A 12,688-nucleotide genomic window follows, 5' to 3' on the forward strand; every position below is an offset into this window, starting at 1 on the left:
AGTCCCGACTCGGTTACTGGTAAGTTTAATGCAGAGTCCCGACTCGGTCACTGGTAAGTTTCATGCTCAGTCACGACTCAGTCACAAGTAAGTTTCATGCGCAGTCACGACTCAGTTACTAGTAAGTTTAATGCAGTCACTACTCAGTAACTACTAAGTTTAATGCAGAGTCGCTACTCAGTAACTACTAAGTTTAATGCAGAGTCGCTACTCAGTAACTACTAAGTTTAATGCAGAGTCGCTACTCAGTTACTAGTAAGTTTAATGCTGAGTCATTAATAAGTTACTTGTAAGTTTAATGCTGAGTCATTAATAAGTTACTTGTAAGTTTAATGCTGAGTCATTAATAAGTTACTTGTAAGTTTAATGCTGAGTTACTAAAGTACTAAGTTACTATGATGTTACAAGTGGGGACTTAGTAGTAACTTAATAGTACTCAGTTACTGACTTGGCAGTAACTTCTTAGTTAGGAGGAGACTTGGTAAAGACGAAGTAGTACTTAGTTACGGACTTACTAATAACTTAGTAGTAACAGTAATTATTATTAATTAGGAGTGCATAATCAAACAGGTACTCCTTCACGCTAATCGCCCCAAAACTAGCTCTGAGCTTCAAAGAGGTCAGTGGCTCGTTTTATTTTCAGTCATAATGACTTAGCACTGACTTGGTTCAATTTTATCCTATTTTCTGGTTTGTTGTTACTAAATAATCCTGTAATTTTGTTGAATGTGACCCAATAGGCCATTTTAACAAGATATGTCTCCTTTACCACTACACTATACTGTATTCCGTTTTTCTTAGAAATATATACTTTATGCGGGGGTAAAGGAGAAGCCCCGTTAATTTAAATCTTTTACGTTGAATAGTTTTTGGTAAATCAAGCCAAATCGAAGTCAAAATTGATCATCAAACTGATTTCTTTGAGCTAATCAGTAAAATATAAAACATTGTAAACAAAAGACTGGTTGCCATGGCCACATAGTGAAAGCATGCGGTTTCAGACCTTAAATGTGTCGGAGTTATTTTAATGAACATGCTCATGATTAACAAATATCTGAGAATGGTTTTTGACCACAATTTGTTAAAAATGACAACAAAAACACAGGAAATCAGTCAGCGTTCAGTTTTATACAATCAAGAATTCCTCAACTGATGTGAAACCAAGTGGATTTTATTGAAATGCGTCGTACATTCGGTTGAGCAAATTCCGATTTCGTTCAAAATTTTCGAAGCGTGGCCCGACATGGCCGCGATTTCCTACTCTTACGTTTGGTATTTGAAACCCTCCTGGAACGAAAGCTCACCAAAAACATTGAAAGCTCCCCCCCGTTTTATTTTTAATGGAAGCATCTCTTTGGTTGCTATGTACGCAAGCCCAAGAGTGCCCAAATGAAATCAATGATTTGCTAGATAACCAGGAATAATGGACAAATGGCGATTCTTTTAATAGTAGTCATTGTTGTGAAATGTGCACTTACTATCCTTTATAATCTATTACTTGTTGATGATTCTTTTCTATATGGTCAATATCAATAGTTTTCATAATAACCATTATGACATTCATTGCTATTGTTATGTGTATTTAACTCCTAAATGTTATCATCAAAGTCAATTTCCATGATAAAACAACCAAATTCAGATATCCCAGAAAATTAATCCTGCCGTCAATCAAACATCAGGAGGCGGCGCTAGACCACAGACAGGACTAATCCATTCTTTTGTAAAACAGCTTTTAGAAAGAATAGAACATGGTCTCATTATCCCATACTACGTATGCAAGTACTTAAGGCCACTACGGCATGGGAACAGTTAAATTATAGAATTTAGAACATTCATAATTCCCATATCAATAAATTAACGAATGACAGACGGTCCCCCTAAATGAAGTAAAACACATCTGTGGTGACAGTTTCGCATTAGGTTAATGATGAGTTCATTGTAGAAAAACAATGTTTTGTAATGAAAAATTTTAAGTGAAAATAATTTTCTATTATATAACCCCAGAGAAATTAAATAAAAGGAAATATTAAATCATGAGGTCATAGATTATAAATAACAGTAAGTATACATTTCATGATAACACCCCATTTTAAATCGGAATATCGATTTTGTTATTTAGCACATTTCTTCCCTCCAAAAGGTCGTTTTTGTTTTATCGTTTTTGGCACTCTTGGTCTTCCATATTGAGGCCGAGTTAAGTGCGCAATACAAACAGAATGTAGAAGCCTTTAGGTTTCTGCAGTTTCAGGTGGACAAAAACACCCAAAAAGAAAAAAATAATGTGATTTTCGCCAACCAATGTCATTTTTAAGAAAAAAATCTTAACGCCGAGGGATTCAAGTTTGATCTGATATTTGCGGTGTAGACCAAAAATGAGGGGCTTATCAAACAATTTGAATGACCAAACTTGGAACCGGGCTTTTGCAAACGTTTCCCTTGTTAAAGACTCCACAAATCATATATCTCGTTTTCTCCTCTGTGGTCTACGAAGCGTCAAAAACGGGCTCTGAACAATCCGATTCCGTCCGAGCCCCTGACGCCGTCAGAACCGATGGTCACTGAGGCTGGACCAACACAATAGCAGCTATTTTTTTTCCCACTTTTTACATTTTTTTCCTCTCTCTCTCCGTTTCACACAATCGTTCATTTTGTAACACAGGTCGGCATCCCTTCTTTTCCCGCTTCCGACTCTGTACATCCGTACGCCTTTGCAGTTGCTACGACTACACCGACGTGTTGAATTAACACCTTAAGGCACTCGCGAGATGCACTGCGGCATATGTGCCACGAGATGATACCTGGATCTTATGTGCAATTAAAAAAAAAAGAAAAAAAAACGGCTTCACGACATCAAAACACATAAAGGCCCGTTTTGGTTTTGTGTCCTTTCCCGAACGTTATATTATCGACGGACTCTTTTGCAGTCCTGAAATAAATAGATGTTATCTCTCTTAAATACAATAGTTTCTCTTCAGCTCAAAAATAAATTTGTAATTCCTGCGTGGTAAAGTCCTTCGAAACGAAAGTAAGACCTTGTTTGCAATAAATGAAGCTTGCTGGGAAAAAAAACAAAAACCACGGAGGAAAAAAAAGGGAACCATAATGAGGAAAGTCAGAGTCACAACATTTCAGACTCTGTGGAATTCAAACTCAGAAAAAAAGGAATGGAATAAAAATGGGGTAAAGGAGGAACGGACACCAACCGTGGGGACGGTGGGGGGGGCTGTTAATAAATTAGAGCCGCTCGGGCCCGCCCCCGCCTCCCCGTCCTGTTTGGAAGGTTCCGTCGGCAATACTGATGGGCGAAGCGGGCCGAGACGGCGCTCAGCACCAAGCTTGAGCCTGACGCTGGTCGAAATCGCCGATCAGCCGCTTGATGTGCGCTAGCTTGTTGTGCAGATACTCGCAGCGCTGCTTGTCTCCGTGGTAGTTGGGGCTGTTCTGAAATCACAAACGTCCCGACATAAGCAGGATATAGAGTCCGACAGTCAAAAGCAGGAGTCGGGAACCTATTTGACCCAGAGAAGCCATCCATCCATTCTATGCACCGCTTATCCTCAGTAGTGTCGCGGGGGCGCTGGAGCCCATCCCAGTAATCATCGGGCAGTGGGCAGGACACACCCTGAACTGGTCGCCAGCCAGTCGCAGGGCACACGTAGACAGACAATTCGCTCGCTCATTTCACACCTACGGACATTTTGAACCGGCCAATTCACCTGAAATGCATGTTTTTGGAAAATGCATTTTTCACATGACAGTGACTATATTTTATCGCAAGATTAAATTGTTTTTGACCAAACAGTTTATTCACAGGAAATGGTGCCCCTAGGATCCTAGTGGTTAAGGGATCCAACCAACAACAAAACTTAAAGGACATTGTGTATTATTTCGCACCTACTGGTAAAATAAAATAATTCATTAAAAAAACGAATATTGATTTAAATAATAACCGAAAATATAAAAACATATAAACATGCGCGATAGGCAGTTGGGCGCCTTGAATGGCTGCCTCTGGCTAAGGGTGTGTGTGTGAATGGGTAAGTGTGAAGCACATTTTAAAACGCTTTGGGAGATCTTCGATGACTTAAAAAGCGCCATATAAATGCAGAGCATTTCGTGGTAATCAAAAAGAACGCAACATTTCTGAAGCAAGAGGACTTGCGGCGCCTCTCGTTCATTTGACACGAATGCCACATACCAAGTACCAATAAGGGCGGCAGTAGCTCAGGAGGTAGAGCGCTCGTCTTGGAATCAAGGGATCCCAGTTCGAATCCTGGCTCGTCCGTGTTACATGTCGAAGTGTCCTTGGGTAAGACACTGAACCCCTAATACCCCCAATAACTAGGTTAGCGCCTTACATGGCTGCAAGGCTGCTATTGGGAAATGTGAAGCACACTGTAAAGCGCCTTGAGAAGTCATTGACTTGAAAAGCGCTATATAAAATGCAGATCATTTCATTTTTGACATGAGCTGCAATTCATGATTAGATAGATAGATAGATAGATACTTTATTCATCCCCTAAGGGAAATTCACATTTCCAGCAGCATCCCTGAGCTGAGAACAGTACAATAAAAAAGCCAAAAGAATACAATATACAAATACCCAGTGTGACGTGCAAATGCCCACTGTAGCGTGTTATATAGAGTAACTAGTGCTACACAGAATACATATTGCAGTAAGATTCGGTAATATCCAATGTAGGTGGTGTGGTTTAATGTGGGCCTTTAGGAGACCCGAGTTATTATAAATCTGCATCCATGTACACCGCGGGACAATACACACCAAACTTTCATATGATTCTAAACGGGCTGGCTAAGATCGAGGTAATTACACTGATTAAATTAATTTGCTAACTGCCCTTGTATTGACGTATGTTTCTTTCCACAGAGTACAAAAAGGGCGGTGTGGATGAAGGGTGAGGTGCTGTGAGCAAACCACAAAAAAGGGAGGACACCATTTTAGGAAAAGTTTCAGAGTGACATCACAATGCGGCTGCTTACCTGCTTCATCTTTTTGTATTCTTTCACGACTTCTTCTTGCACTTTCTACAAAATCAAACAGAAAACACCCTTTAGAACTGATGCGAACAAGCTTGTTCTTAACCATCAATGAGTGCAAATTTAATAAATGAAAAAAATCAAAGAAGGACCTGATACTCTTTGGTTCCAGGGGCCAGCTTCCGGCACTTGGAATCCAGTTGTGTGAAGCGGCGCGTGATCTTCTCTACGCGAGCGTGCAAAAGACGGTACTCGTCGTACTCGGCATTGAAGTCGTTTTTGTAGCGTTGTCTCTGGTCCGTGGACACTAGTGCTGTGTATTTTCTAGCAAAACCAAAAAACGGCTTTCAGAAAGGGTGCACCAAGTGAAAATTTTAGGCCAGAACTGTGAAATACTTGGCCGAAATGAACACATTGACTTGCAAAAAATTTACGAGACATAAAAATGTTCCTTCTCACGACTAAAAAATAGACAAAGTGATACAGAAGAAGTAAAACTGTTCAAAGATCTAAAATACAAATAACAATATAGTTTATTGTATTTTGAGTCAAGTGGCTATTATGAAAAAAAGCTCGTAGCTGCTACAATGCACACACTTGAGCGCCCCATTTTAAGATCGTGTTAGTTGCCATTTTAGCTTTTAAGAAATAGTATATTTAATACAGACAAGAAAACTGGAGAAGGAGATAGGTGATGATGATGATTAATGTGTTGTTGCGGTAGTTCGCAGTCTAATATTCGCTAAAGAAAAATAATCTTGGTAAAATAAACTACTTGCACATAGCCTAGCACCAGCCAATCAACTTTGGGGAGGAATGGACTGAATGTCAAACACATGTTTTACGGATAGAGTAGTAGTAGTTTAGCTCTGTAACGTTATCATTTAAACATTAGCATACTGTAAATTCCGGACTCTAAAGCGCTACTTTTTCCCCAAACTTTCAACCCTGCGGCTTATTCAGTGATGTGGCCAATTTATGTAATTTTTCTAACGGCCGCCAGCGGCGCTCGAGTAGAAAAGGTAAGATTTAGACCGGTGGAATATATGCGCCGGAAAAGACGGCAAACTCTTGGCTTGACTAGCGGCGAGAAATCTTTCACTAAAACTGGCCGCATGCAAAAGGCAAATTTTTCTCAAGTCTTCCAGTGGATCCTGACAGCGTGGGGCAGCATAAAAAAATCCACCAACAGGTTCTGAAAAGCCGGTCTGCTGCGTGATGGAGAGGAGGGCACAGAATCAGGAGTGGATGAGCGTTCCAGCGACAGTGACGGCGCGAGCGTGGGACGACGTTTATATGACAAAGTTTCTTTCTGACACTGAGGAAGACGACTTTGATGGCCTTAGTTCTAAGGAGGAAGATGAGGACGGTTTACCGTGATTTTTACAAGTACGGTATGTTTTTTTAGCAGACCCGTTCACTGTGTTGCGAGTGTGTTGCTAGCGTGTTGCTACCATTACCCTGTCACAGGCATCGTTTGGGATGAAAGTTATATTATTATTATTAAAGCTTTGAAAACTCTCTCTGTGCACCGTCTTTCTTTGTAAATATGTGTAACCATGTATCATATGTATTTGCAAGTGTATATTTTTGTAATGCATTTATTTTGGACAGGCGAATTAAAAAGAAGGGGGGGGTAACAAACACGGGCTGACGGGAAGTGGGGACCGGTAAAGGTGAGTGTTTGTGGACACGGCGGACAATGGTGGATATATATTTTCCCCACCCTTTTCTTTGGATTACTTTCAACGGGATCCGGACTCTGCCGGTCTGCATCAAACCTTAAGTACCGGTATAATTTTCCGTTCATTTTAACGGCTGCGATTTTTGGACTGTGTACTTTAATGAAGGATATTCGGTTACAATCGCAGGACTTAAGACTGGTCTGGGTTAATTTTGTGTTAGTGTTACATTTTCTTAATGTGGGCACATGTGGCTTATATACAGGTGCGGCTTGTGTAAGTACAAAATCGGTTTTCCTCTTAAAATGTGGTAGGTGCGGCTTATAATCAGGTGCGCTCTGTAGTCCGGAATTTACGCTAAGTCTTGCTAGCTGTCCAAAACGTGGAAGCGGAAGAGAACAAGTCTTTTTTGTAAAAGCTTGACCGAACTTCTGTTTTGACAGCTTATCTTATTCCTTCTCGTGTGCAAAATTAAAAATGAACAGTCGTGTCATGCACTGACTACCCCCTAAGTGAAAGCCAGCTTCAGACGGCTTGCCTCACTTAGCACTGACGCAAGAGCCTAGTTTTGGCATGGTTGGAGATGTGTCCCCACCAATATAATGTTCATCACTCAAATAAACAGACTTTCTCCACCGATACAAAGACCAGACCTACACTCCTTTTCAAAGTCCTTTCTCAGTTTCATTTCTTTTTCGACCAAAACAGAAAACACTGACCATTTTCCGCCGACAACATTTTAGGGCATCCCTCTTTGTCAGTCTAGAGCAGGGATCAGCAACCTTTTCGGTGTGGATTGCCACTTTCAAATGTCCTTGTAAATCAGTGTGCCACACCAAGATTAATGACTCGCACAACAAATTTTGTATATCCAACAGAGCTGTCATTTTACCCCAGTCCACCTGGATATACTATGAAATCGTATAACTGACCAATTTTATCTTGTTCATCAACAAACTAAAAAATGAATGAGAGCAACATGTGGCAAGGCCTGTAGACATCCATGACTTCAACCATTCTTCATCAACAATGAAGTACAATCAAACAACAAGTGATATGGACAACTACCATACCATTCATCAATAAAATCTTATTTCAAAAACTTGAAACACTCACACACCTTTAATACATTCGCCATCAGTAAATTGTTTTCCGTGCTTTGCCATGCAGTGAGCAATGTGATAGCTTGCTTCAGTGGTGGTGTTTTTAGCAGTGACAAATATTTTCAGGGTCTGCGTTTGTTTGCCGTACCTGGAAACAATGCATTTAAATGTCTCCGCTTTTCCAGACTCATCCTTGAATTCATGTTTTGTCTCGTAATGACATTAAACACTTGACGTACGAGGTACAATGCTCGAGGCATAAGGCACAAACAGCACGGTCATTTTTTGCACAAAGCCTCAGCCATCTATCCATGCTGGCTGAAGAGAACGAGATTTTTTTCGCTAGAGAAGCTGTAGTGATTTGTTCATTTATTGCTCGCCGGTATTTCTGTGGGAGGGTTAAAACACGGATCTCTCCTCCTCTGCGAAGCACCGAGCAGACACACGCTCACACACGGAGCAGAAAGTGAGGAGGGGCGCTACCGTAAAGCCGCTAAACAACACAGCGCGTAATGAAAATGTCTAAATTTCAGGTAAAAATGCGCATTTAAAAAAAAAAGAAAAAAATCATTACTTTGCCGTGCACTCAAATGCCACTTGTTAACCCCTCGCGTGCCACTGCAGGCACGCGTGTCATAGGTTGCCGACCCCTGGTCTAGAGGTATGACCAATGGCTAAAACTTTAATTCCATTAATTCATTTTTCTCGGGACAACTTACATTTCATAGTCCGGCGCCTCGATTGTGGTTGAAAATACAGTAGATTGGCCTGTGTTCTTCTCTTTCTCAGGTAAGTCTGAAAAAAAAAAAAAGTACACTAAATATCTTGAATAACCTTTCATTTACGCATGACTGGATTCCGTTGCTGCATTTTCCCAAACACACGCCTTACAGTGTCTTTGTCGCTGCAATGCCAGGCCAAATATGATTGGGCAGAATACCCAAAACAAAATGGAGCTTAATTGCTTGTACTTTTAAGTAAATATATATATATTAAAATCTGGCTTATTGAGAAACCACAATAAGCCAATTTTGGTTTTCAGACTGGCACAGTCACAACCTTGTTCTATAGCTGATCTAAGTTGAACTTCAGATGCTCTCTATATCAATATCTGTTTATACTTTATTCATTCAGTAGTTTGGACTTCGAAGGATATGAGAACTGTGGCGGAGCCTTTTTTAGCGTATGAGTGAAAAACGAAACATGCAGCAAAATCATTTGTTTCATCCATCTTGGGTGGAAATATTTTGACACCATGGTTGGGACCAAGGACAGTTCTGCTTTACGAAACAGAACCCGTGTTTGGTTGTCAAACCTAGCAAAAAAGTGGCAGTCCTTAGACATGGATAAAACAGCTGTATACTGCTTCTCAATATTAATCAAAGTACCAGGCAAAACAGACCTACTCCAATATTTTAGAACAAAAGTTTTTCCTCAGTGATTTAGGATCTAGTATCAGTACTGTCACAGAGATGCCACTACCCATCAATGCCTGGATCCGGCTCATTTCTCAAGAGCTGGATGACACCGAAAAACAGCAATCTGATGATCATAGTACTGTATCTGAGTCAGATCAGGAGGATTCTGCTACTGGTAACTATGGAAACCAGTACTATCTGTTACATGTGGGGGAGGAAACCCCTCTCCAAAAAACGGACTGGAAAGGGGTGGGCGCCGCCAGGCAGTACTTTCCCAAGGTGCACCACAGGAAGTGGTGCCTCGACGACCCAGGTGGTTAAGTGATCCGTAAACCATCTTTAGAGCATTGGAGGCCCATATATCATACTACGGTTTAGAAATATTTTCAGTTTAAATAAAAAAATGAAATCTATAGATTTCTACAAGGGAATTATTAATAACAGACCTTGATATGGGTGAGGATGACTGTCCTTGACTACTCTTCTTTTATCCTCCTCATTCTGCCTCATTTTAGATTTTGGACCTTCCTTTGCCTCCTTGACTAGGCTTGGTGAAATGTTGCCACCCTTTTCTGTCCGTTTCCCTTTATTCCGCTGGTAATCTTTGCCTTTGTGCTTTTTAGACTTCTTCTTGAACTTCTTGTCAGTGGTGGATGAAGGAGGGCTGCTGATCACAGAAGAGGTAACAGTAAGCGATGTACAGGAAGGAGGGCTTGGCATGGCCACTGCTTGGACAGGGAGCTGACAACGCTGCTGCAGAGCCCTATTGGTTGACGAAGAACTCGAAGAGGGTTCCATACAGGAGGAACTCTGGTCCACGGGCAGGTCCTGGGTACCGCAGCCCTCCGGGGTGCAGGGTGAATTTGAGCTAGAAGCCGGGCTAGGCTGCTGGTGCGAGGACGAAGGCGGATGAGAAGGAACAAAGAGCTTGGTTGGAGGGGCCATGATGATGTTGGAGGGCAGCGAAGAGCATTTAGCGCCGGGGCACCTGTCCTCCTCGTGACGGTCTGAGGACGATAAAGATGTGGCTGGCCCGCGATTGCTGAGGTGAGATATGCGGGCCTTCTTTGGCGCCAAAGGATCTATAAAGTCGAAGTCTGCTTGGCGCTTCTGCAGAGGAGAAACATGTTTGAAGCAGGTTGGGAGTAACTGTGCCTGTATTAATGTTTGAGACAAACCTGAGGGGATGAAGGTGAACTGTCTTTGGGAGAACTGTTTGAGGAGATGGACTCAGTAGGAATGCCAAGTTTGCTATTGTAGAAAGAAGGTAGTAATAAAAATGTATTAACACATACGGCATCATCCACTGCTACAAATGACCCCCCAAAAATCCATTTCAACTATCTACACTAAATGCTATATTTATTAGCCACGTCCCAGCAACTAGCTTTATGCTCAAATCTATTTGACCAAACCAGTCATCTATCACTTAGAAAATATTAGTAATTTATCAATTAGCCACATTCAAGTCAAGTCTAGTCATTTTTATTTGTATAGCCCTTAATCACAAAGAGTCTCAAAGGGCTTCACAGGTTATTACACAGACTATTTTTTCAGACTATTTTTACACCATTCCTTGATCTGGAACCAACATGAGGGCAAGGAAAAACTAAAAAAAAAAACCCAACATGAGGAAAATGAAGGAATCTTGAGAAGGGACCGCACATGTGGCATCCCCCTCGAAGCAAATAGCAGTATTTTCAGTGAACAGAGGGTAAGAATGGGGCTAAAAAAAAAATCGAGTAACAAAATCTACGTTAAACAAGAATATAAATGTACATCTTTTAGATTTCTATGTCTTGCCGAGTTTTTATATGAACGAGCAGAGCATGTGTAAGAGTAGGGAGTGAGACAAGTGAGTGGTTCCCTGTGCTGACTGGTGTGAGACAGGGGTGTGTGATATCACCATGGCTGTTTAATGTGTACATGGATGGCGTGGTGAGAATGGTGAATGCAAGAATGCAGAGGTGTAGAGATGATGGACAACAGTGGAACAGTGTGGCAGGTAAGTCAGTTGTTGTTTGCAGATGACACAGCGCTTGTGGCCGATTCTGAGGAAACATTGATAAGGTTGGTAAAGGAGTTTGGAAGAGTATGTGATAGGCGTAGGTTATTTGTCAATGTTGGGAAGAGTAAGGTGATGAATTGTTCACGTGATGGAGTGGGCATGACGTTAGAAATCAAGTTGCATGGACAGGTGCTGGAAGAAGTTGAAAGCTTTAGGTACTTGGGTTGTGATGTGGCTGCAGTCGGTGGAATGGAGTGCGAGGTATTGCACAGAGTAAATTAAGGAAGCAAGGTTTTGGGTGCTCCGAGGAGAGTGATGAACAACAAGATTATGAGTATGGATGTTAAGAGGGGACTGTATGAGAGTGTGATTGTGCACTGTGTTGTATGGTGCAGAGACTTGGAGCCTGAACGCAGATTTAAGAAGGAAATTGAATGTTTTTGAGATTAAGTGTTTGAGGAGTATGTTAGGAGTGATAAGATTGGATAGATTGAGAAATTAAATTGTGAGAGACAGAACTGGAGTAGTCGTGGAACTGAGCAAGCGTGTTGATAAGAGAGCACTCTGTTGGTTTGGACACATGGAGAGGATGGATGAGGAGCGAATGTTGAAGAGGATCTACAGAGCAGAAGTCAATGGAAGGAGACCAAGAGAAAGGCCGCGATTGACGTGGATGGATGGTGTTATGAATGCACTGCAGGAAAGAGGTCCAAATATAATGGAAGCTAGAGCTCTTGTTGGCGATAGGAATGAGTGGAGAGGTGTTTTGAAAAGATAGTGGGATTGTGGACGCGTTCTTAAGGATGGGCTGGGCACCCGTATGATGCGGCAGGGGTAAACCAGTGAAAGCTGTCGGGCCCTGCTGTTGTGTCACCCTTACCCGAGTGAGATGGCCACTTTCTGGTGTCCCATTTCATCAGGAGGGACGAAAGCATGACCAACTTAGGTGCAGAGGTGCCTAACTTGTTTGGGTGTTTGGGCAATTGGGTTTGCCATGGTCCAAAAAATTTTGTGTTTTTTGCTATATATATATATATATATATATTTTTTTTTTTTTTCTCCCCTTTTATTTTCTTTGTTATTGTATGTGTTTGTCTTGCTGTCGGTCACCCCACTTGAGGGATATGACCAAAGTAGATAGATAGATTTCTATGTCTGCAGAGGTTACATTAACCAACAATTTATCAACATTGACTGGACGACATTCAGGTAGGGCTCAGACTCGGGCTTAAGATCTTACTTGTCTCTGAAGGTTGTTATGTTATTAGCAATTAGCAGCCATCGTGGGAATATTGGTAGGAACTAATAGGCGGGACTAAAGTTCCTGAGTTAGGAGCTGTCTGTGGACATTAAAGGTAACACCCATTTCCAGAGACAGTATGTTGAGAGATGCCAATGAGCACGGATGTACGATTTAAGCAGCATGAAAAGATACTCTCCACTTGTGAGTCTTAGTAATACAGACAACGTATAGAACAC

At 41.4% G+C, this 12,688-nt stretch overlaps 1 protein-coding gene across 1 annotated transcript in view; it reads right to left on the bottom strand.

Moving 5' to 3' along the window:
• Positions 1 to 1,150: 1,150 nt before the first annotated feature.
• ell2 (elongation factor for RNA polymerase II 2) overlaps positions 1,151 to 12,688 on the bottom strand; it is a 30,255-nt gene continuing 18,717 nt past the window's right edge. Inside the window, exons 7-12 of the mRNA XM_088337999.1 lie at positions 10,380 to 10,452; positions 9,648 to 10,311; positions 8,503 to 8,578; positions 5,151 to 5,322; positions 5,002 to 5,046; positions 1,151 to 3,441 (exon numbers count right to left, since the gene is read on the bottom strand). Of these exons, the coding sequence (XP_088194125.1) occupies positions 3,325 to 3,441; positions 5,002 to 5,046; positions 5,151 to 5,322; positions 8,503 to 8,578; positions 9,648 to 10,311; positions 10,380 to 10,452 (1,147 nt within the window). The 3' untranslated portion in view covers positions 1,151 to 3,324. The remainder of the gene's footprint in view (positions 3,442 to 5,001; positions 5,047 to 5,150; positions 5,323 to 8,502; positions 8,579 to 9,647; positions 10,312 to 10,379; positions 10,453 to 12,688) is intronic.

Source organism: Urocampus carinirostris, chromosome 6, assembly GCF_059441175.1.
Source record: "Urocampus carinirostris isolate Australia breed hairy pipefish chromosome 6, RoL_Ucar_1.0, whole genome shotgun sequence".
Lineage (NCBI taxonomy): Eukaryota > Metazoa > Chordata > Actinopteri > Syngnathiformes > Syngnathidae > Urocampus > Urocampus carinirostris.